The 25,451-nt window shown below is 36.9% G+C and overlaps 2 protein-coding genes across 2 annotated transcripts in view; one reads left to right on the top strand and one right to left on the bottom strand.

The window, feature by feature from the left end:
- Positions 1-19,995, bottom strand: part of oxct1a (3-oxoacid CoA transferase 1a) — a 47,000-nt gene extending 27,005 nt beyond the window's left edge. Inside the window, exons 1-7 of the mRNA XM_079251291.1 lie at positions 19,746-19,995; positions 18,726-18,834; positions 18,130-18,220; positions 14,869-15,004; positions 14,330-14,479; positions 12,713-12,819; positions 12,219-12,279 (exon numbers count right to left, since the gene is read on the bottom strand). Of these exons, the coding sequence (XP_079107417.1) occupies positions 12,219-12,279; positions 12,713-12,819; positions 14,330-14,479; positions 14,869-15,004; positions 18,130-18,220; positions 18,726-18,834; positions 19,746-19,850 (759 nt within the window). The 5' untranslated portion in view covers positions 19,851-19,995. The remainder of the gene's footprint in view (positions 1-12,218; positions 12,280-12,712; positions 12,820-14,329; positions 14,480-14,868; positions 15,005-18,129; positions 18,221-18,725; positions 18,835-19,745) is intronic.
- Positions 19,996-20,275: 280 nt separating this feature from the next.
- On the top strand, positions 20,276-25,300 carry rimoc1 (rab7a interacting mon1-ccz1 complex subunit 1; the record flags this gene model as incomplete). Its single annotated transcript, XM_079251516.1, has 6 exons — positions 20,276-20,369; positions 20,920-21,029; positions 22,893-23,039; positions 23,765-23,896; positions 24,036-24,150; positions 24,240-25,300. 6 exons carry the CDS (start codon positions 20,276-20,278, stop codon positions 24,473-24,475), a joined length of 834 nt encoding a protein of 277 aa, XP_079107642.1. The 3' UTR covers positions 24,476-25,300.
- Positions 25,301-25,451: the final 151 nt, after the last annotated feature.

Raw genomic sequence — 25,451 nt, 5'->3', positions numbered from 1 at the left:
AATACTGTAGACACTGCATAATGACTGTAAATCCATGATGACTGTAGGAGACATAGATGAGGAGGAGGTGAATGGGGCATTACTGTGTGTGGGGTGTGTATGGCAGAGGTGGTGGTCTGTGTGTGATTGGGCGTGTGCATCCACAGAAGCGTACAAAGGCACATACTCACCTGGGAAGCAGATGAAAGAGTTAAGGTAAGGTAGTCGCCATAATTTTGTTGACGGCTATCATTCATCATTTCTGTCTGTTTATCTCACTGGTTAAAACAATCCATTTATCCATCCTAGTTGCGCTGTTATAGCTTAGGAAATGCAATAAAGGCACATAAAACGCATTCCAGGATCTCAGTGTATCTGTCAGAGAACTTCCTTGCACGTCACAAATAAGCGAACCCGAGGACCCGACCCATACTCTCAGTGGCAAAGGTGGTTTGGAAGCCGCAATAATGACTATATCCTGTTCAAACAAAGGGCTTTATTGGATGAGATCTGATGATGGCAGAAATTATTGGGAGTACAGTGAACTCATTGTCATGTTCAAGAAACCAATTTGAAAAGATTTGAGCTTTGTGACATGGTGCATTATTACGGAAGCGTAGAGCTGTCATCCTCATAAAAAAAAGTTTGGGCCTTATTACGTTATAACGTGATAGTTTATTGTAAAAACGTATAACCACTTGAAAGCTGGAGGGATTACATCTGTCAGCTGGCCCGGGCGCCTTGGGACCCCCCGCAGAGCTGGCGCATGTGGCTGGGGAGGGGGGCTTCCCTGCTTACTGCTGCGATCAGAACCCCGATAAGCGGTAGAAGAGGGATGGATAGATGGCACTTGGATGCACCAATGATGTTTGCATTCATAGCGATTCTCGTGCCGCTCAAGTTTCAATTGGAAATGATGCCACGTCATGGGGATTGAACTCATTTTTCCTTCTGTACAGACCCATGCCTTTTAAAACTGTCCTTAAACTACGTATATTTATTACAATGGATCGAAAGTGTTCCAAAGCACCATAATTTCACAATGTCTCAACCTAAGTATGAAGAAAAACTCTATCAAGTCCTGTATGAGCCATTTGTGATCTCCTATCCACCCCGCACCAAATTTCCTCATCTAAAGTCGAAAATTACCAAGTTCACGTTTTCAGATACATGATAAGTTTATTGTAAAAATGTAAAACATATCACGTTATAACGTGATAGTTTTATTGTAAAAACGTGAAACTATCACGTTATAACGTAATAAGGCCCAAACTTTTTTTTTTTATGAGGATGACAGCTCTACGCTTCCGTACATTATCCTGGTGGAAATAACCATCAAAAGATGGAAGCACTGTGGTCATAAATGGATGGTCGGCAACAATGCTCAGGTAGGCTGTGGCATTTAAATGATTGAGGGGCCCAAACTGTGCCAAGAACATATCCCGCACACCATTACATCACCAGCAGCAGTCAGAACTGTTGATCAAGGTAGGACGGATTGATACTTTCATGTTGTTCATGTGAAGTAATTGACCCTTCTGGCTCACAGACCAGGCAATGTTTTCCAGTCTTTCTTTGTCCAACAAACTGTAACCTCAGTTTCCTGCTCCTAGCTGACAGGAGATCACACAGCTTCAGCTACTTTATCCCACCCTTTTTAACATTTCATCATGATGTGTGTTCAGAGACCCTTGGTGGAAGCCAGTGCCTGTTTGAGTGACCGTTGACTTTCTAATATCACCAAACAGTCTTTCCATTCTCCTTTGACCTCAGCAAAGCATATTCATTTAAAAAAATCTGCTGTTTGTTGGACATTTTCCCTTTTTTGCCCATTCTATGAAACCTTAGAGATGTACTGGGATTTTCACACTACCATCAGTACTTTCTTATATACTCATTATACTAATCCGTTTGCAGTGCTTTGCATGAACGAGTTCAAGCAAACTAATTCATTGAACGTGTTTCTTTTTCTGTGAACACTGAACTGAATGAGACATATTTGGAAATGCAGAAACTGAACATAAACTTGATCAGATTATGTGAGGTCTCGCACTGGTCTCTGTCTACCTGATGCGTCACATATTTTACACTGTTACCCATGATGCATTGTGCACTCAAGCATAACAAACTAGGAATGCTTTGTGACAACGCTGCTGCAGTGAAGCTACAGATGCAATGTGCCTCATTAGATACTTCATCTGCTTATAAATATTTATGAAAATATGTATTGTCTGAAAGTAAAATCTAATATTTCTGTGCAAATTATATCCACCTGTGCTTAAAACACAAATGAGAATGTAAGCTTCATCAATAATCCAATTTTTAAAAAAATGGAGATGAAGGATCTGTCTGGTGTAAGATTATATCACTTTATATTTCTACACTGCAGCATTTCTTTTTTCTTGTTTTAATATGTAAAGACACATTACTTAACTTTCTGACCTTAATACTCCGCATTCCAGACTTGAATGATGACACAACAACATCTATCATGTGCATTTCTAGAACTGCTGCTACTGCCCAGCAGTATCCCGAGGCTGAGAAACCACACTGTACAACTTTATCGTCTGGGACGCAGCAGCAGAGTTTTGATCACACTGCAAGTACATCTTAGAAAATTGGAATATTATGAAAAAGTTCAATATTTTTCGTCACTCATTCCAGAATGTGAAACCCATATATTATATAAATTCATTACACATAGAGTGAAACATTTCAAACATTTTTTCCTCGAAATTTGGATGATTGTGGCTTATAGATAATGAAAACCGAAATGAAGTGTCTCAGAAAATTAGATTACATAAAATCAATTTTAAAAAAAAGGATATCTTAAACAGAAATATCAGGCTTCTGAAAAGTATGTTCTATTCCATGCACTCAATATTTGGTTGGGCCTCCTTTTGCATGAATTATTGCGTCAATGGGGCGTGGCAATGGAAGCAATCACTGGCATTGCTCAGGTGTAATTGAAGCCCAAGTTGCTTTGATAGCAGCCTTCAGGTCATCGACATAGTTGGGTCTGGTGTCTCATCTTCCTCTTGGAAATACCCCACAAATTTTCTTTGGGGTTCAGATCAGGTGAGTTTGTTGGCCAGTCAAGCACAGTAACACCCTAGTCACTGAAGCAGCTTTTGGTACCTTGAACAGTGTAGGCAGGTGCCAAGTCCTGCTGGGGATATATATAGTATTTGAAGTGTTTCACTCTATGTGTAATGAATCTTCAAAATATATGGGTTTCACATTCTGAAATGAATGACAAAAAAATATTGAAATTTTTCATAATATTCTAATTTTCTGAGACATACGTGTAGAAAATGCACTGGCTGTTTTGAACATGCGACATCACTGATTTAAAAAAAGAAATTAAGCTCTTTCTTTGTGTAAATTTTTGGTTATTCTCTGCAGAAATTTCAAGAGGTTCTGATGAATAGACCCTTCCCCGAAAAAGTTTAATTAAAATAACTAAGTGAAAGGAAAACAGATTATTTTATTTTAGTATATTTTAAAAGATTTATCCTAGTGATAAAACAAAATATAAGGTCTAGGTGTCACATAAATTATAAAGAAATGACCTGCACAAAGACAACGGTGAGCTAAATCACATTTAATAGTATTTAGTGATTTTGAGTCATTGTTACATCATGGCTTTTGCTAAATGGGATACTAAAATGTACAAAAGCTTCAGTAGCTTAACAATTTGTACTTGAGTACTTGAGTTTATATTAGTCTTTGTATTTTGTTTGGGTGTGCAAGTACTAAAATTCTGAAAGAGGTCAGAAGAAAAACATGGTATAGCTACAGGCAACAGGGTGACAGCAAAACCACACTCTCATTATTGCATGTATTTTTAGCCTTTCCATCTTCCCCCCATTGTGTGTGCATGTGTGGGCACTTGGCCATGCTCTGTTGCCACTTTCTGGGATCAGCTCAAGCTCCATCCTCTAACCCAAAATACTGACATCACAAGCAATCTGTTTCCTCTCAGTGGAAGCTTGACTGCCTTTAGAGCATCCAGAAAATAGGAGACTGCATTCCTTTGCAGATCCTGACAATGCAACGGTAGCTAAAAATATAATCTTTAAATGACAGGTCGAAGCAACATCTACTGTACCACACACATTTGGAATGGCTTCACACAGCTCAAATGGCAATGTTTGCATTTCGAAGAACACATAAACCTGAATTGAATCTGTGTGCAATTCTAATGCAGGGCAGCTACAAGTAACAGCATTTGCCCAGTTTTTTTTTCTTGATTGCTTTCCACTATAGTTTTTTTTTTTTTTTTTTACAATCTCATTCCTTGCTTCTCTGCCTAAGTTCTAAAGTGACTTGCTTCTGATTGAAAATCCTCTTCTTAGTGTCATCAGCTTTACAATTAGTCTTCTGTACATGTCAGGATGACACTGAATATAAGTCTATATCAACTTGACGTATTTATTGGCAAATCAATACCAGAGCCAGTGATGAATTGTCACACCTAAGATGGGTCATGAATGAAATGTTCAATTTGGCCTCTTGTGTTCTGGAGGACTGGCAAGACCGATTGCTAAATTGTATGTACTTATAAATGCAATTTATGAGATGCTCTAGTAATAAGGGGCCAATCTAATACTAAATTTAAATATTGGATGAAAATACCAAAAGCCTAACCTCAGCAGCCAAAAGGATGAAAAGTTCAAGTTTATAATATGAACTAAAATCAATTACAGAATACTGTTTCACAAGATCAAATTTTAAAACGAGGACTTGCATATGGCTCTTTCGCTGTGATGGCTTTTCTTTCCACATAAAAAACGAAAAAGGGGTTTATGAATATCTAATCACCAAATCTTGGAAGGGTTGTTACTTAGATGATCACATTGGCTTTTTTCTTTCATTAGCCCAATATGCTGTTTTGTACTAGAATTTGCCACAATCGAGATGAAAAAAGTGAGAAAGAAAGAGAGACGTGTGATCTTACATTCCAAAGTGTTCACTGCTAAATGGGTGTGTGAGTTTAATATCGCGTCCAATATTGAGTCACTGTGACCTACAGTGCTTTCTTCCTTAAATGACAACCGAGCATTAAACTTTTGGGGGATGTCAAAAGCTTTTATACTCATCTCTTCTTTGATATTACAGTAATTTAGTGTGGTTGCAGCATATAAAACCCTGCAATAACCACAATTTGTTCTTCAAAGACTTCAGCTCAAAGTTAAAAAAAAAATAAATAAAAAAAAAAAAGCTTTACTAACTTGAGAACAATGTTAACATTCCTGATGAAGCATATTGCAAAGATCAGGTGAATATTGTACAGATATGCCAATAAAACAAATAGCATCAATATATCCTTCAGAAAATTCTTGTTTTAATCAATGTTGATTGATGTCAAATGAAGTTGTTAAACAATTTTTTAAAGGATTCTTTAACATCGTGCTTGGTGGAGGTTTCCGCTCTCCAAGTGTTTTTCTAGTTTCATATTTAACGACCAGCTTTGTAAGAGGCAGGGCGGGTTGTGCACGCGGCTGGGTCAGAGTGTTTTAATGTCACATGTAAAAATGTTTGTACTTTCTCACCACCTTGATCCGCTGTTTTATCAAAACAATCCGTTTTACCTGCAACAGCAAAAATGTAGAAGCAGCAACTCTGCTTCATGCTTTTTCTGTGTTAACGACGCTCACCTCAAATGTCCGACCAATCACACGATACTTCTCAGAGCCCTGCAAGACAAAGGTTCTGCCAGCCTGATGTGTCGAGAACTGTCTTCAAACGCGTCCGCGAGAACAAATTGACGTGATTTTCTTCTCAGGGCCTCGAGAAAAAAAAAAGTTCTCGCTTCTTGTTGAGTTATTAACAAGCTTTGCCACACAGCAGCCTGCAAAGACGTCAATGCCCCCAAGCTTTACATACATTCCAAATCTTTTAAGGTCATCCATGTCCACAGGTTGTGAGTATTCTTTATTTGTGCTTTTAAATTCTAAAACTCTCAATCAAATAATGATTTATAGCTTTCTTTTCATAATCACAATCTCACAATTTTCTCTGAAGCTTTCACAACAACAAAAAACTTGAAGCGGCCATGATTGGTAAAGTTTGAATTTTGCTTTTGCAATAATTCTTAAAAGAATGTTAGTTACTAAAACAGAGCTGTGGTGAAGATTTTAACTCAAGTGACTAAGAAGGAACTAAAATCCTGAGAATATTTGACCTGGCAAAAATATTGAGTTTAAACATTTCTGGTTAATCACAAAAGGAACTTCTCCCTGCAAGAGTCACCTTGATAACACATCTTTTCATTGTGGAGATGGAGAGGGTCAAGAAAACGTCTCCCAGAGGATGCTGGTTTCTGAGAAACACGTTCCCAGCATAAATGGAACTTTCAGAGGCAAATCTCCACGGCGACTCTTCCAGGTGGCACAATTACAAACTGTTTAAACAAGCAACCACAGCACTGACATTTTTCAGTCCTCAATAACCATAAGCAAGAATGTCACTCATGTATTCTGCAGTTATCATTAGTCTAAAACTAAACTGATGCCTTTGGTTTGTGGATCATAAACAGGAAAAATTACAATCATGACACTTTGACTCGTATACCAATTATTGGCTAGCTGTCATTTTAGAGCTCCTATCTGTATTGTTGCCAGGAGTTAAGGTTTGCATACATAGTTTTGTTGTCGTTCATTCCCAGTTTCTTGAAAAAAAAAAATCCTCTAAAGCTTTTAAGAGGATCAGCCAGACCACTCACTGCATCATTCCTCATGAATGCTGAAAGTAGCAATGTACAGAGCAAATTGTACTCTGAATATACACAGTAGTCAATTTCAGAAATTGTTTAGGCAGGCATCGATGGGGGAAATATGAAAAAATTTTCATTTATTTTTAACTTCAACAGGGCAAAGCAGGATATGTTGACACTAAGATGGAGTCACATAGTCTTTGTCTTTTTGCTAGTTTTTGTTGAAGCATTAATAAAATCCCCAAACAATACCATAATGGAGGCCAAAACTGCAAGTGCTATCCTTTTTGTCAACATAGATGTACAATGGGAGCCCATACTAAGGGTTGGAGGTAATCTATATCCAATTAAAGCTTTTGACAAGTCAAATAAAAATAAAAAATACACACATAAAATTTAATTCATGTGTGACGGTTGGAACACATACTTACACACACACTCACTGTCTTACAATAAGATCAGAGCGGAATCATTTACTGTGACTGACAGTGAAATAACAGTAACAGTTGAAAGACCGTTGCTTTCATTCAGCCCCTGGTACACGGACTCCCCCAATGCGCAGGGATCTGTCCCTGTATCTCTGATAAGGGTGAAACTGGACCAGCTGGATACCATGGAACATTTAACATTTGAATAGTAGGGTTTGGTTGCCTGGCAACCATGGTGAGAGCCAGTAATCTGGTTGTTTACTTTCGTGTAATTTGTCTTTTATCCAATTTTCTGACACCCCTCCAAACACTTGGACTTTAAACTATGTTAAAAGAATATATTTAGACAAGAACAACAACTATCTGTCAACAGCAAATATTGTGACTGAATTAAGCTTATTCTGAATATTTCAAATCCACGTGCCTGTAGTCTCTCTAGAACATCTGGGAAAGCTCTTGATGAGCCTGTGGATGTTCTCCCAAAGGATCTCCATGCAGACCTGAATCAGGATATCTGTTGGGGGGTCTGTGGCAAATTGTTGCGGCTAGACAGAACAAGGCATGATATTTCAGAAGGGTTTGAATGGATTCAGGTTGAGTGAATGGGCAGGCCAATCCATACCATTAATAGCTGCACCATTCAGGAACTGCTAAAACACTCTAGGCACACAAGGCCAAGCACTTTCATGTATCAGAAGAAACCCAGGTCCACTGTAGCATATAGTCTGACAATGGGTCTAAGGATCGTATCCAGCTACCTAATGGCTTCAAGTGCAGTTAATCCTGAGGTTCTCTGGCAAATACAAATCGGGCTGCACAGTTAGGTCACGAGCAAAGCAAAATCTCAACTGGTAGATTTTGGGCCCCATGCCACCCTGATGGAGTTTGTTTCTGACAGTTTGACCAGAAATATGCACATTAGTGATTTATTGGAGGTCATTTTTTAGGGTTCTGGCAATGCTCCCCTTGTTTGTCCTTGCTCAGAGCAGTAGATAATGGTCCCGCTGTTGGGTTGTTGTCTTATTATGGTCCCTTCCACAACTCCTGGTATACAGGCCTGTCTCCTCGTATCTCCTTCATGCTCTCAACACAGCAAATCTTCTTGCCACAGTGTGCATTGATGTGCCATTCTGGAAGAGTTGCACTACCTAACCAACTTTTGTGGGATGCAGACACTGGTTCAAGTTACCTCTAGTGGTGAGGACACTGGCAAAATGTAAACATGACCAAAAATCAGCCAGAAAGGATGAAGACAGCAAAAGGTCTGTGGCCGACAGCCGCAGGACCATTACTTTATAGGGACTGTTTAGCTACCTGCTTCTCATTTCCATCTGTTGTCAGTTGTGTTTCACACTGTGGCTGATTGGTCAGCTTTAGATGGACCATGATCCACTTCTAGAGATAGTACAATTCATTTGGAGCAATATGAACACCAACCACACTCTGATGCAGCCCAAAGAAATGAACTCTGGTCCGTTTAAATGCCACATAAAGCCGTGGTATTGGGTCTTGGTTTGCTTATAAACTGACTATCTAGAGACCAAAAAAAAGTGACCATGCCAGCTGCAATAAAGCATCAAGAAAAACAAGGAAGTGATGCAGACTATAATTTTACCAACCCTAACCCAACCAAACGCATTACAATGACCAAAACCCACTTGTTACAATCTCCTACTGTAATCTGGACCAGACCAAAGAGTATACACATTAAGTAATTGTACAAACACACCAGTCACTCCTTCATTATATTACTTTCTGCATTCATTCTTATATCCAATGTGATTGATGGTGTTTTGGCATTTTCATTTACAATGAAAAGGGAAAAGACAACAACACAGAGAATATATCTGAGGTTAATTTTAAGCAGAACTTCATGTCGAGATTTTTTTGTTGAAACTTTCATTATCTTACACTGAACCACTGGTCTATCTCTCTATAGTCTGTTTGTTTGCTACTTGGGGCTTTTATCCATTTCATTCATCTAATATCCCTGGGTTCAATTGTGCTTTCTCATCCTGAATTACAGAACCAGGAGCAGAAACATATCTCACTGGTTGTGTGTTGAGAATGGTTTTCACAATAAGCAGTTTGGTCCGCTTGAGTTAAGTGCAGTTTAAGTGTAGTCTGAACACAAACCAAAGCAAAGGAAGGTGTGAAACTTCTAAAAAAATTCCCACCCAATCGGACCCAGTCCCCCAGGCTATCCTGGTGTGAATGCCCCTTAAGAGCTACAGAAAAAATCTGGTACAACAAAGGCTGGACATGACTGTCCAAGGCCTTGTTTTGAGCTGCTGGCAAACAGAGTTGCAAGTTAAATGAAAGAAGAATAAACCTTGACACTTCCTGCTGCACAGTCAATATTAACAAATCGCCACATTTATGACTGACCCAACCGTCAATCCGGATGATAAATTAAGATATTAAGACAGGAATGGCATCAGTTTCAGACATGTTTAATAGGTATTACAACACAACCCAGTCAATCAATTAACTGTCGTAGATAATGTTCATGTTGAATACAACATCATACACAAGGCACAATAAAGTGGAATTAATGCTTCAAGGTTGTATATCACATATGCTGCAAATCAATCAACCTACACTTTTCATCTGTGAGTCCATGTAGCCTACAGCCTACTGACTGGAAATAATCACCACCTAGGACTTGGAGAGCATTGCAAGCTCTACAGACTGATAAACCCAATGGAATGTGTATTCCTGAAAAGAAGCTCAATGTGTATATGAACACAATGTACAGCTTTTATTCTCTGTTCCAGTCAATACAATACAGTAGGGGTGGGGAATCGAATTGGAAAAAAAGAAAATCACAATTTTTTCTTCACAATTTTAAAATTTTTGTTATATTTTTTTTCAAATAAATAAAAATAATCCATTAAAATTATTGTAGTTTGTATTGATCTTTTTACTTTTCTTCTTTGGCATTATAGCAGCACAAGGATGATCCGGCTACTGTGTTTTTTCCTAATTGAAATTAAGAAGAATTACAAGCAAAAAAAAGTTTTGTACATTTTTTTTTGTTTTTAGTCTCAACAATAATCAGATTGTGTAGTTTGTAGAAGAGTGAAATTATTGGGAAATTAGCACCTTTTGTTACTTAAGTGTAACGAATTGAGTTGTATTGAATTGAATCATCACCCAAAAAAATCAGACTGAATTGTGAGTTGTTGTTAGATTCACATCCCTACTATACAGAGTCATGTAGTTCTGTCCATTTCTTGCAATAATTAAGAAAAGAGTTCATTTTTTAATTTAAGCACATCTATGGAGATAAAGACTCACATTTTTAATTAAGACTGTTCAGACAAGGAATTAGCAGATGATCTGGGATTTTAGGCAAGGAAAAGAAAAACTCACCTTTTTTAAGGCCGAGATAAATATGACAAAGGAACGCCATCCATTGTATGTGCTGTTCTCAGTTTGGCCCAACATTTGGGGGAAATGAGTTCAAACACACATACAGACTTGATGAACAACAACAATAAGAGGTGAAAACTATGCAAAGCAGATGTACTAATGAAGGGAACAGCACATCCGCCAGCAGCAGCCAGGAACTTATCAATTGTTCTACAAAAGTAGAGTGAAATGAAAACAAGACTGAATACAGCCCATCATCTTATGGAAGAAGAGTAAGTATTCCTTGAGTTAAGTGTTAGACCCCAACTTAATTCAGCCAACAAACCCACAGCATGTGTTCACAGAGGTGAAACCACTGGTTTTCATTAGGCAGCATGTGCAATAAATACAAAAAGCTTTCCTGAAAACTATACAAGCCTTTTTTTTTTTATTACTTCATTCTATGATTTGAAGTGAATAAATATAACTGAGGATGAGAATCCTCTTTAATTCAGCTTTTGCTATAGAACTATGATGTCATTTGTCACACTGCAGCACAAATTACGTTTGCCTGACTGGATGTGACAAATCAGCTGGCATGTGGATGATGAGTGTTCAGTATAAAAAAGGAGTACAGTGCGAACTCTTCAAAGACTACTTTGAAAGTGACCTAGTTGTCTTTTGTAGTCTACTCTCATTGCTGGCAGAGTGAATCAAATTACATTTAAAACAAATCAATTAAAGTGAGATGGTGAGCCTGTGTTTTATAAAATAAGATGTTTTGTGTCAGCTTGGAGTGTGTTTTGGGTGAGATTAAATAACAACAAAAAAAAAAAAATCTAATTAGTTGTCTAGTGCTTCAGCTAAAAGGGAAGTGCATATATTTCCCTGATGAAAAATGTGTCAAGCTTTTTTTTTTGTTTTTCACCCATTAAACTGCAGAGGATGTCAGTGTTCAAAACATTTCTCAGACCTTGTTAACTGAAGTGCGACAGGTGCATCGTGGAATCTTCTGATAGTAGAAAGTAAATAACAGGTCTATGGTGATAAAATTTGCACTCTCCGTTGACTCCCTGACATTTCTAATCGACAGAAAACTAAATCTCAGGTTCAACAAGCATGGAATAATTGGAAACTTGATTTGTGCAACTAGGATTTATGACAGACCTCAGTTTTCCAATTTATTTTCAGAAAGAGTTGCTATTTTATTGTTTTCGCACACAAGGTCTTTCTTCATGCCTGCTTGCTGAATCAAGCCATGTCTATATGGAAGGTGTGAAGTTGTTTGTGTGTTGGAGGAAAGGAGTTAAAAAACACACACACACACACACACAAACACATATATCCACACAGAGGAAGGAGATGGGTGATCACACTTCTAAACCATCAACTCCTTGGCAAGTGGGGAAACTAGACAGACTGAAACCAGGTACGTTATAGATAATGTAGAAGATGGAAAAACATTATCTATTTGGTGATTTGTTATGAGTTTAAGGTTTTAATATTTTGTATTCATTAATAATATGTGAGGTCTTAGAGCAAAGTTTAAAGCTTTGCAAAGTATCATTGTTTATTTTCAATCCATCTGCAAACCAAGAATTGGTAAAATCCTTGAATAATAAACTGTACTGAATAGTGCAAGTGTAGATTTCAACCTGGCAACACCAGTTACAGAAACATGTCAAGCGGTGTTTTCTAGGCAGACATGAAAAGCGTGCAATCTTAAAGGAAATGCATACCTCAACTATGGTTGTTTTGGCTGCCTTGCACATGGGCTGGTTGAAGTTCCTGGCTGTCTTCCTGATGTACCCATGAAAAAAACATAAATAACATGTGAAAAAATTCCAGCAAAACCCAAAAAGCTAAATAAAAAAAAATAAAAATAAAAATAAAATAAAAAAAACTACTGTGATGTCAAATCTCTGACATCTGTTATCAGTTGTAGTTTCTGGAGAATGCTGCTCTCTTGTGGAGAAAAACTAAACTACATGTACTATTTATGACAGTTCCACCGCAATAAATTGGTGAATTAGGTCACTTGATCTACATGGACATAATTTAGATGGGGCCAAAACAAATTACAATATCCATTATAGGTTAAAGTCATAACTTCTTGCTCTGACTTAATCTGAATAATTTAAGAAGTTGATGTAATAACTAACTCTGCTTGAAATTAAGAAAGCTAAAGTACGAAGGTGAAGTCTTATTTCTTGCAATCAGTTTCATTAATTACCTAAAAACAATATTTCCTGCCTTGTCGGCCTTCCATGCTTTGACCAGAGCAAAGTCTCCAGTGATGGCTTTTTCCATAATGTAGTGCCGACCATTGAACTCCCGCACCTGTGAACAACAGCATAGTTCCAAAAGTAAGAGGATTCAGCAAAGAAAGTACTCAGTGAACAGTTGTTCAGTTGCCTTTTCACACTCATTGAAACTTAAGTCTATACCTAAGTGTGACCAAAGTTTATTACATCATTATTACACTTATCAAAGAAATGATTTACATTATAACAATTGTTAAGGACAACAAATCACATTTTTGTTACATGTGTATAAAGAGAGAGATAGTAAGAGAAAATAATGCCTGCGGTCTGGATAACATAACAGCTGAACATATTAAACTTGCCAGTAAGAAACTGTGCCCTCTGGTGGCTATGTGCTACGCAGGAGTTTTTGTTCAGAGTGTTACCTCTCTGTTGTGCTGGTACCACTTATCAATGATAAAGTGGGGAAGCTGAACAGCTCAGATAATTATAGGCCAATAGCTCTGGCTAGTGTAATGTTCAAAGTGTTGGAGACAGTCCTACTGAGTAGACCTGAAAGGCATGTGACCAATGGAGTTTGCCTGGGCAGAATTTTATCTCTTTTTCTTTGGAATATGTATACGAATGATTTGTCTTTGATTTTAAATGTATGTGATACCAGCCCTAAGGTTGGTGACATGCTAATGTATGCTGATGATTTGGTCATTTTTAGCCCATCTAGCGCTGGTCTCCAACAGCTCCTAATAATATGCACACAGTGTGGTGGTGACTTTAATATACATTAAAACGATAAATAAAAGGTCCTGATTGTCAGAGAAGACAGAAGATCAACTCTTCCTGACTTTAACTTGTTGGGCACTGCACTGGGTGCAGTGAGGTTACATACATACTTGGGCCATGTTATTACAAATGACCCGCCTGATGACAACATCAGCTGCCTGATGACTACAGGCAGCAGAAGAGGCTGTATGCTCAGCATCATGGTGCTGCTGATAGCTTGTGCAAGTTATGTTTTTTAGTGCTGGGGTTCCTACCTGCTCTACCGTCTTATGCAACTTGATGCAAAGCTATATATGTAGGACATCCGAGTCAGAAAACAACCCAACTGCTATGTGGGTAAACCACATGTACACAGTTCCATTAGAGTCTTTTCTAGGCTGTGGAACCACTGGCGCACTTGTTTGTATGTTAGACACTGAACATGGTGGAGGCCTCTGCATTTTTCTTTTTATAGTTATTATTTACTGTTCATTATTATTATTATTATTATGTGATATGTATCCCCCTTGGTCTGAATTAAAGTATAAAATAAAGAATCACGTCTGTAAATAAAAGTAACTTTTGTTGTCTCCTGCTTTGAGACAAAGCTGGTTCTTAATGCAAGCCTCGTCCCATTATACTATTTGAGCTGTTTGTTTGCCATATAAAGCACATAAATGTCATGATTACTGTGAACTTGGCTTTTTGCACTCATGTAACCACAGAAGCTTTCAAAACATCAAACAAATCCTAAAGCACAGTAACCAAGGGGGGAGATATTTGTAATGACACTAAGATGTTTGCAGGATAATGATCACAACACATACTTCTCTTTTTTCACTGGAAATTGCAATGCTGCCATCTTTGTTGTACTTAATAGGAGAGCCTCCCTCTTGGATCAAAGTGCCATAGCCAGTTGCTGTGAAGAAGGCTGGAATCCCAGCACCGCCTGCCCTGATCCGCTCTGCAAGAGTACCCTATTGGTAAAAATGTGACAGATAAGATAAATGCAGGTGATTCATTTCCATTTATGTTGTAAAAATTCTAAAACAAAGACCCAACCTATGATATAAACTTGCATGGTAGTGATTCACAGCCTGTCCCCACTGCCATCTTACCACCTTCCTACAGAGTGGCTACTTGTAATGACTTTTAACAGCTACAGGCTGGTGGTGAAAGGTAGCTCTAAAGGTTAACTGAAGTGCAGTCGCTCAGTTTATTCATGTAAACACATTGACATTGGAGGATTATGTGATGCCTAACCCCAACAGAATAATTGCCTAATCAGTGTAACTATCCACAATTTGCAGGTCTGCATGGGGTTTAGACTGAAATGGGAATCAAACTGAATTTAATTATGTCCAACCTGTGGTGTTAGTTCCACTTCCAGCTCCCCTGACAGATACTGTCGTTCAAACTCTGCATTCTCTCCAACATAAGAGGAGATCATCCTCTTGATCTGTTTAGTCTGGAGCAGCAGGCCCAGGCCAAAGTTGTCCACACTGTTGAAAACATACACAGCACTGACTCTCTTGGTGCCTGATTACAAGATAATGCATTAAACCAGGTTTGCAAAAGTCACACTAAAAATGTTCAGACAAGGTGTAAACAATAATTCACCTTGTTGCATTGTATATTATAAAAGGCAAATTTGTACATTACAGACGTGATTTCTGTTTAATTTTCCGTATTTTTACCAATTTCTTTGTACTAAAATGAACTCAAATAATTCAGTTTCATCTCACCCTACAATTTTATTGTGACTACCTTTGATTTATAAAATGTGCAACAGAGCTCACATTACCATCCATCCAAAGAAAGGTTATTTAAAGCTGTGACAGGCTAAACCAAATTATACAACCCAGCTTGAAGGCCATATCAAAATTCATTAGACCAAGCTGCACAGCCCAGTGTTTCCACTGAGGCAATTTTTGCACATGATATAGTCAAAATTCCACAGAAATATCAAAAGATAATAACTTTGGGAACTAATATCACTAAAATGCTTTTAAATGGATTTTGGTGTCAAAGTCTTATGTCAACAGGGTTGCGTATAACATTCTTCCTTAAAATATAACACACAGCCTTAGAAAACATAGGAATGAAATGATATTCAATGTCTGAATACCTTTTTTTTTTTTTCCTTTTTAAAATCAACAAGTACATGAAGGACTTATCCCTCTTTTCAGACACTCAAACTTCAGAACAACTGCTTTGTCTTCGACTCTAATCTCAGGTCAGCTGACAAGATATCTAGGCCATGTGCACTCAGAATACTAAAAACAGATGACTGTAATGAGTATACTATCTTACATGCACAGACTCAATCCTCTGACACACACACACACGCGCGCACACACACACGCACACGCACACGAATCATGTCCAGAGGGAAACTAAGTTCAAGTTTTAGCAAGAAACACTCAATTTTTGGGTGAATCAAGTAATATTGTGTGTGAATGTGTGAAAAACGCTAAAATTTCTCTGGGCTGAATACCGAACATTTACTGACGGGAGCTGCTTCCACTGATGATTCTAAATTACAAATGTGACTGTTTTCATACACAACACCTAGCCCTGAACCAACTGATTATGTGGCAAGTTTAAAATCAGCAAGGGAAAACAGTTCTGTCACCCTCCAAAAAAAAATCTTCTTGTGCACAGCTGAATACCTCTCAGCTCATGTTACACAGCATAAAGAGCCCACTGTGTTAGTTCACTGTCAAGTACAAAGTCAGAGCTTTCCAACATTCATGCAGTTGTAGTTACAAACTAGCATGCTAAACCTGTGTTAGCATGTAGGTTAACATTTAAACTAATGCTGTATAAATGACACTGCAACTATTAAACATTTATTTAACAAACATTGTACTTACTTAATGAAGTTACTCAATACAAGTTAGCAATGCCTACAGCTAAAACAGTTACCATGTTCAATGAATACAATAACTTTATTCAGCAGAATTCAGTCTTACTAGCTAAAACGTCATCAATACACTTACTAATTTTATAAATCCAACAGATAACAAATCCAACAAGGACCCATACTTCAATCAATGGTAATTTAACTCAATAATGGGTTTCATTTAAAAGCATATAATTTTTTTTTAAGGTATTCTAACATGAAGCAAACAGAGGAGAAGAACATTTTGTGTCTTCTCCTGAAAAAAGAGAACATAATAAAAGTATTCTCATCCCCTTCAAACCCTTCCCTGCAGCACTGGAATTTGAAAAATGATTCAGATGAGAGTAAGAAAACAACAGAAAGGCTGAACCCTGGCAGCTTTTAGAAATAAATAAAAATCAACTTTGCCAGTCATGTGCAATGAATCCATTCAACTATTTTCCAGAAGTTATAATATAAAGCCAGGCGCATCCCTTCAAAACCCTCCAGTATCTACAAGTCCCAATCAAAACAACATAAAATCAGTTGTGGGTTATGAATACTTTCAATGTGTAAAATACTTGTCCAGGTACTATATAAAGAGCCAATACAGACACTACAGTACAACAAATAACCTTAACTGGCAAAGTAAACCATTTGAAGGCATGTTGCAAGAATTGAACTCCAAAAAGTCAAAGTCCAAGTGGATTTCCATTCAACAGAACAACTGGAATTTCATCTAGGCTTAATAGTGTCAGTGTTTCCTACTGCACAGCATTGACACTTAGTATACAGACTTTGTACAAAGAGTTAAATTGTTGCTTCAAAGCAGGTATTAAATATCATTAGACTTAATATAGTGTATCTCTAGTGCTGGAGAAGTAAAATAAGAAAGTAAATAAACATTGTTTTGTGGAGAATACATAAGCATTTATATAAGTAATAAAAATGTTAATCTGAAAATTGGTGATGAAACTTTAAAATTCCAACATTATTCTTTGCAAGTTGTTAACATCTTTGATTCATTAAGATAAAAACCATATTAAGTGGGGGGAAAAAAAGAAAAAAACTTCTTGGAAAACAGGAAGGTTTTGCTACATTTTAGTGCTTCCATCAACCTTTCTATTCCACTATTTCAGACTGTGCTGAAAAAAAGCAAGCCCATTAAATGAAAACAAAACCAATGGCTCAAGTTTCAGAGTTGATATATAAACATCTGAGTTGAAATTTCCTTGTTGGCAGCCCGCTGCATTAAAATTTAAGGAGTACATGCTGAACAAGTCACCTGACTTCTGAAGGAGTGGCAGTCACTGCAGTCCACCACTTGTAAGCGGCTGCAAGGCTGACAACTTATCAGAGGCCAACTACTGTGCATTTCTGCAGGTCAGTGTTTTATGATGCACAATCAAGATAACATTGGCTTATGACACCATTTCATTACCCATTATAATCAAAACTAAGAAAAGACCAGATCAAAATGTACTCAACAGGAAAAATACAAAGTCATTGTGATTCTTTTTTAATTCAAGGCCTACATATGGGACTTTCATGGTTATATGCAAGTATTCAGTCTGGTTACATGTCAGACTCCAGAGTAAAGCATCTCAAAAAACTGCACAAATTGAAAATGACATAACCCTTTCTTTTTCAAAATGATGCACATGGAATGATAAATGCAATTGACTTCTCTTAATCCTCACACAACTTTATACAATGTCTGCTTCTGACCCAGCACACACTTACCCTGCATTGTTACTGACTGCTGTGAGACCCTTTACACCAGTCTTCAGTAAACTGTTGATGAGATTCTCTGGTATGCCACACAATCCAAAGCCTGCATTGGAACACAATAAGAAAGCCATGCAGAGTGTATAAATTAAAACAAAAAGTAGCAACTAAAAAATATGTGTTTTACGCTAGTATGCCAATTCATGAAGGAACTATTGTCAAACATCTTAACATGACAAATATATGAGGAAAACAAGCCTGTGAAGCTGAATGTCTAATAACTTTGGGTCACATTCTTTGATGCATATTTGTGTGAAAATAGGATGTCAGCCTTCCAAATAATATACTGATTGAGACTGTCCTCTGCAAATCTGTTTAGTCCTCAGATAAATGTGTAACGCAGTGGACAATATCACTCACACCTTAACTATAAATAAGAGCTTTGGAATATGTATGCACTTGTGTGTTTTGATGTTAATCAACCACTACCCAGAAACTCATTCTGCTATGAAATGGTTGCTTAACATCCTTTTTTTTAATGATTTCTGTATATTGCACATGGACCACTATGTAAAAAGTCTACATCAGTATAAAATGTATTTTATAATTACCTCCAACCAGAAGAGTAGCTCCATTCTGGATGTCTTTAACAGCCTCTGTAGGATCTGAGTAGAACTGTGAACTTCTCTGGTTGGAGGTGGAAAAGTAACACCCACAAACCTGTAAAAATTAGAGCAGGTCATGGGGATAGCTGCATCAAACTGACCATGTAATACATTTTGTAATGAAAAGAGTTACACTTGCACCTGAAGTAAATCTCAAGGCATCTTGAACAAAAGCATGCAAGTACAGCATAGTTCTTAAAACTACTAAGAGTGTGGAAAAAACGGCCAAAATCCCTGTGAGCACCTGGTAAATTTTAAATTGCTGATCCATTTTATTTAGTAAAGAAGTGGAAAGATTAATTTAACTAGTAAACACGTCCAACTATGATAGGAAACTGATTGACTGATCCAAAACCAAGAATCGGTTTCCCAAGGGCTCAAAAATGAAAACACTTGTCATAAAAACCTTTTTTATAGCACTTAAAGTAAACAAAATCTAATACAACCACTGTGTAAAACTGTGTAGTGGCAAATAACTAGTGCAACCAGAAGTAAAATTCTAAAATATGTTATTTTTTGTAAAACCAGTACAAGCAAATATGTAAAGATAACACTTCAGCATGAATTTAGGTATGCATGTGATTTTTGCAGGTACATCTTTGGTTGTATAGCATGAATCAAGCTGTTTATACAACCTGCGGTCTGCCAAACATGAGATACCACCACTACATGAAATTAAATAAGAGTGATACTATTCTCCAAAAGGTGTCCAGTCTCTGTTAACTACATATTATGTTGCATTTGGTTACGTAGCCTGCAAGTTGAGGTCAAGCTACGATAACACAGTAAAATACACTTAAGTTAAACGATACATAGCTGATTAAATTACAAATATTTTAAGAAACCTCTCAACTTAGAAGAAAATAAGACCATCAGGATAAAACATTTAAATCCTGCTCAGATATTTGTCACAGACACGTTTTCAGCTATTCTACAGTGCTTAATTGTAACAGTATAAATACAGACCTTGTTCAAATGGTGGCTAGCGAAGTTTAATTTGGTTTTGAAGGGACCTGGGAGGTTTTGGAAGAGTACATTTTCCGCTCTCCGCAAAGCTTTTAAAGCCGCCATGTTTTGTGAGCTACACGCGGGATACGAAGTCGAGGGGACAGAGTAAATGGCCCAGCCAATGGAAGTCAGATGATGCCTCCAGAAAGGTCGCAAAATGTGCCTAGTGGCCCAACTAGCTCAGCTCCACGATGACATTGGCTAGGGTGCTTGCACTAAAGGGTTAAAAGAGAGGTACGGCTGGCTTATTTAAATTTAACCCTGTCATCACCGTTACGTTATGTTTACGTCGTTGGCGTAAATTTAAGGACAAGTAAATTTACTGTCCCTTTTCATTTTCAAATGGTAAATTCATTAAACAAAATTGAAAACATATTTAAAAATACAAATTTATTATTTATACAACAAAAATAATCTTATTTAAAATTAAGCTGCTGTTCCGACAGCACGTGACTAATCCCTTGCTCACGTGACGAGTACTCTTAGTCATGGCCGACGACTACAGGCGACAAGTCTTCGAGCTAGAGAGAAGGATATTTGAGTTAGACGTCAAGTGTTCAAGTCTCAGAGCTGAAAAGCAAGGTACCAACAAGATATATTCTTTATTCGTCACTGCTAGTATTTATATCTCTCGTGCGCAACCACCATTATTTCTTCGTTTGCTCGTCAGCGGCTAGATAGGCTAACTTAACGTTATCCAGCGAAGGTTAGCATGCAGTATTATCAGCTGATATATCACGGAACTGCGCAAATTAAAATAATGCATGCTGTAATTATTAATTAACGGGCATATTGGTAATTATGTTATACCGTTTACTGTGATAACTGTTTTTTAATATATTGTTTTTCGAGTAAACGGCCAACACAGTTTCGCTAAAACAGGGTTGTTGACAATCGTATTCGAAATTCATATCTAAACATTTTAAGCATAGAAGAGAATAAAGTGATTTAAATAATAATAGTCTTACTACATTATTGCATCAGCTAGTTACCATCATTTTAAAAAGGGTGAAATGGTAAAACTTCTAAATTGATGCATTAGATGTCTGCAACTGTATCCTGAACTATTTGAAAATAATTTTCTTTTCTTTACATTTGTATTTGGTAATTTGTCAGTGTCTTTCTTCCACAGATGATGACTATTTGCAGAATGCGTCGGCCATACTAGGAAATTTGAAAAGCTTTTACAGACAAGGAGGGGAGAATAGCAACCTTTCCAAGCTGCTTCAGGATTACACACAGGTATCTTCTTGCTGACCATTGATTAATATTCTATTCTATCCTGTTCTATTCTATTCTACAGACATTTAGCTGAGGCTTTTAGCCAAAGCAACTTGCATATGAGAGTGAGAAATACATTTCACGTTTTACAATTGTTTTTTTTTAAGATCTAACCTATAAAACCTGATACATAACTAGGCACAAAGCCTCAAAGAATGCTTTGATCAAAGAAAGTTTAAACAAATGGTGTGTGTGTGTGTGTGTGAGTCAGAGTGATTAGGCTTACAGACTGTATGTTCACCTCGTTATCAAATAGATTGGGTTTTTGTTTTGTTTGTTTATTATATTTTATGATGGGGCTTGGGGTGGTTCATGTTCATTATTAAAATACATATTACATACCTACACATACATTCCTTCATGTATGTATGTTTATTGTGACAGTGTATAGATATATGTACTGTTTTTGTGCACCTTCTTTATATGCATGTGTTGAACACCTGTGTCAACTAACCTGATTATTTCATCTGACATCCAGGTCATTGTATATATATATATATATATATATATATATATATATATATATATATAGAAGTGTGTTCATGCTTACTGCATACCTGTAGAAGGGCTAGTGCCTGAAACATAGCATCACCTTTGCCTTTTTGACATGTATAGTTGGCTATTTGCATTCTGTCGTCACCCTTATTCAAAATGTTATATGAGCTCAAAATGGACATCAACAATACCAACATCAGAAATACAAAAAAAGCAGACGTTCACATGTGTATCAGATCATGGTCGACTTTGTATGTCAGCCCCCAAAACAATGGCAAAAGTAAGCAGCTTAAAAGTAAGTCAGTGAAACAGAAAGATATGACAATAACTGTCTTTTTACTCATGAGGTTTTTTACCAGCTTGAGAAGAGCAGCTTTCATTGTTTATTTCATCTAACAAAACTATCTTTACTGTATGTGGGATGAATTTTAGCCCTATTTAAAACATTGAAAGTCACTATAGAGTTACAGGGTTTTGTTTTTGTTTTTTATATATCATGTTTTGTTGTCATAAAAATGTATTCAGTCAAACAACCTTCACTGTGTTCTGTTTCAATGGCTATGAGTGGAAAGTGTTGGAAAAAATCTTTCGGGTTAGAGGTTGCTTTGTAAAGGACTTTAACCAGATATTTCTTTTAGTAATTTTGCATGTTTTCTATGGGGAAAAAAAACCAGTTAAAGGTGTTGCGTTCTCTGGACCGCATTCCAGTTTGGTTAAAATCAGTTTTGTCAGCTGATGTGATGGGACACCAAAAAGAGTAACTATACTCTTACAGACAAAGCATTAGTGGGGTTGCAATAAAACTGATTGCAGTACACTTAATTAAGCCAAAAAAAAAAAAAAAAAAAACATGGATAAAGGAACAATGCCAGTATCAGCTCAATAAATTTTTGTTATGCTTCTCCTAAATGTATAACCTGATAAATGTCAGTTGATGGAATTTCTTGTGTGTGTATATATGTATGTACATGTATGTGTGTATGTATGTGTGTTTATATATAATCTATTAATATATATGTGTGTGTGTGTGTGTGTGTATGAAATTTTTTCCTCTTTATGTATTCAACTCCTCCACTTATCACATCTTTGCATCTATGTTGTAGATGCATCTATGTTGTAATCTGTAATCAAGCAAATTGTTGTTGCTGCTGGTAAATTTCATGTGCGTAAGGACACATGTATGCCAGACTATATGAAAGGGAGCTTACGGTGTTTAAATGGAAGGTTTTGGTGTGGCTGTCACATCTTTACCACTATATCATCAGTTGTATGTCTTATTATATTCTAACAGGCAATGTTGTTTCTGCATATTTGTTTTTTATTACACAGGTGATTCTTGACATTACTTTTTATGAAGAGAATAAACTGGTGGATCAGGAATTCCCTGAGGATTGTTCACCATTTAAAATCCAGCAACTGCTACAAGATCTGACTGAGCCAGAAGTTTTGGCAGCAAGGCTAGCTCCAGCACAAGAGGTGCGTTTGTCTCTAAATTATTTTCTTTTATGTCTCATTACATATAAAATATATACTGTCAGGCTAATAACAGTGAAGCATTTACAGTGTCATGTGGCCCACTTAGTTTATTATAAATATAATTAAGGTAATTCTAATTCATTGTGCAAGAAGAAAACATTTGGGGATGTGACCGATACAATAGTGGCCCAAGAATTACATCTGACAGATTTGTAGGGGTGGGAAATCAAATTGAAAGAATTGGATATCAAATAATGACTTCACAATTTTAAAATAAATTTTCTTGTTTAAAGAATTTTTTTTCAAATAAATAAAAATAATCCATTTTCTTTTTTTTTTATTTTATTGATCTTTTTATTTGTCTTCTTGGGCATTATAGTAGCGGGCTGATGGTCTGGTTGCTGTGTTTTTATAACTGAAATGAAGAAAAATGACTTGCAAAAAAGTTTCATACAATTTTTTTGTTTTTAGTCTACAAAAATCAGCAATATCAAAGAATCGTGATAATCACAATTTAAATTAAATCGGCACCCAAAAATTGTTATCGAATCAGATATTTGTTGGTTGTGTAAAACCAAAAAAGAAATCAAGAAGAAATCTATTTCTTGTTTCTTTTTCTGTCCCTATTTCATGACTTTACACAACACATTTGGACAAATATTCCTTGATAGTTGAGGTGTCCAAGCAGTATTTAATAGTAATAATATATTTTTGTCTTTTTATAGGTGCAGTCTGTGTTGGGAATTGAGCTGCTGGAATGCCTTTACTGGAGACGGGGAGCTCTGCTATACATGTACTGCCACACTCTTCATCAACGAAAACAATGGATCAAGAAAAACAAGGAAACATTCCTTAAGGTACCATACTGTAAAGATCTAAGATCTTTGTCGCGAGTCTTCCTTGTGAACTGAGAGGGACGGGTCATTTGGCAAAAAATTACCATACGTTTCCTTTGATGGTGTATTGATAATAGGTCTAATCCATGTTTTGATCCAGTGTATTCAGGAAGGCGTACGCTACCTGATGCGGATGCTGCAAGTGAGAAACTCTGTGAAGCTCAATGATGGGGTGGTGCTTCATGACAGTGCTACAGCAAGCATGTTATCTGAAGGTACATATGTGATGTCTGTGTGTGAATGACAACATAATTTATGCTGGCATCATGTTTTCCTATTTAATAACACTTATCATTTTGGTCAGGCGTCTTCTCTGACACACACTTGTTGACGATGATGTACATTGGGGAAATGTGTTTCTGGGCAGTCAAGTATGAAGACTGCAGCGCTGACACTACAGACCTCAGAGAAGATCATCTCCAGTTTCGGGACATTGGTACTCAGATCCTCAACAAATATGTGCTCGTCTGTGAGGGTCCTCTGCAAGGCCAGGGCTGGAACACTGAGAATGCCAAGGAAATTCTGAGTATTTTACAGTGAACTAAGCTGTTCCCCTGTTGAAGTTGTCCTTAGGCACAGATCTAAGTTCAGTATTCAAATGTGTCAATCCCAAATAAAAATGGAGCTCATCATAAGGTATGTGATAGTGTTGAAGGTTAAGGGGAGGCACAAGAAGAAAGTTTATGTGCAGAAAGAGGTATTTGGATCAGTGTCTTCAGGCAGCCTCATCCTATGCCAAACAACTTGGCCAAAGCAGGTGAATGACAGTTTCAGAAAGTATAGGAATGGAGGTTTAAAGCAGGCTGCCAGGGAGGTAGCGGAGTAATTGTCCTATCCTGCTGACAAAGCAGCTATCATCCTGATTCCAGACTTGCCTGGGCACTGGTTTTGCTCTAAGAATGTGTTACAATAACATTACTATTACTTTTAATGACTATTAATTAAGACAAAAAAACACACATCTTTCATTTGAAGAATTCTTACACATTTAAAGATAATCCAGCTGGAAAAAAGACATTTGCACAATAACCTTTGTATTTATTGTTTTGTTGCCATTTTGTTATGCTTTTAAGATATTATTAGAGTCAAACAATTTGTGTGTATTAAAGATACACACAAAAGGCAAAAAAAAAAAAGGTGTTTAAAAATTGACTGATATATTCATGACCAATTTTAAGTATTTTTGGGTTTGTTCATACCAGCTTTGTAATGCGTCACTAATATCCCCATTTGTTCCAATTTCCTTATTCCAACCACTCCTTTTGAATAACAATGATAGTGTAACTATTAATAACAAATATTGGTTGTTTGGACAGAAATGATTTTTTATGTCCTTGTTGACAATAAACACGGGCTTTGTTTAAAGAAAAATAACTTCATTTGCTTTTTTTTTTTTTATTTAGAATTTAAATATTTTCGTTTTCCAGCCGCGCGATATACGTAGTAGAACTTCATTACCCACAATGCTCATGTACTGCCACCAATGAGGAAGTGCGAGAGAGGAAACGTCAAATTT

Source organism: Telmatherina bonti (genome assembly GCF_933228915.1).
Source record: "Telmatherina bonti genome assembly, chromosome: 13".
Taxonomy (NCBI): Eukaryota; Metazoa; Chordata; class Actinopteri; order Atheriniformes; family Telmatherinidae; genus Telmatherina; species Telmatherina bonti.
This window is presented reverse-complemented; position numbering and strand designations above follow the sequence as displayed.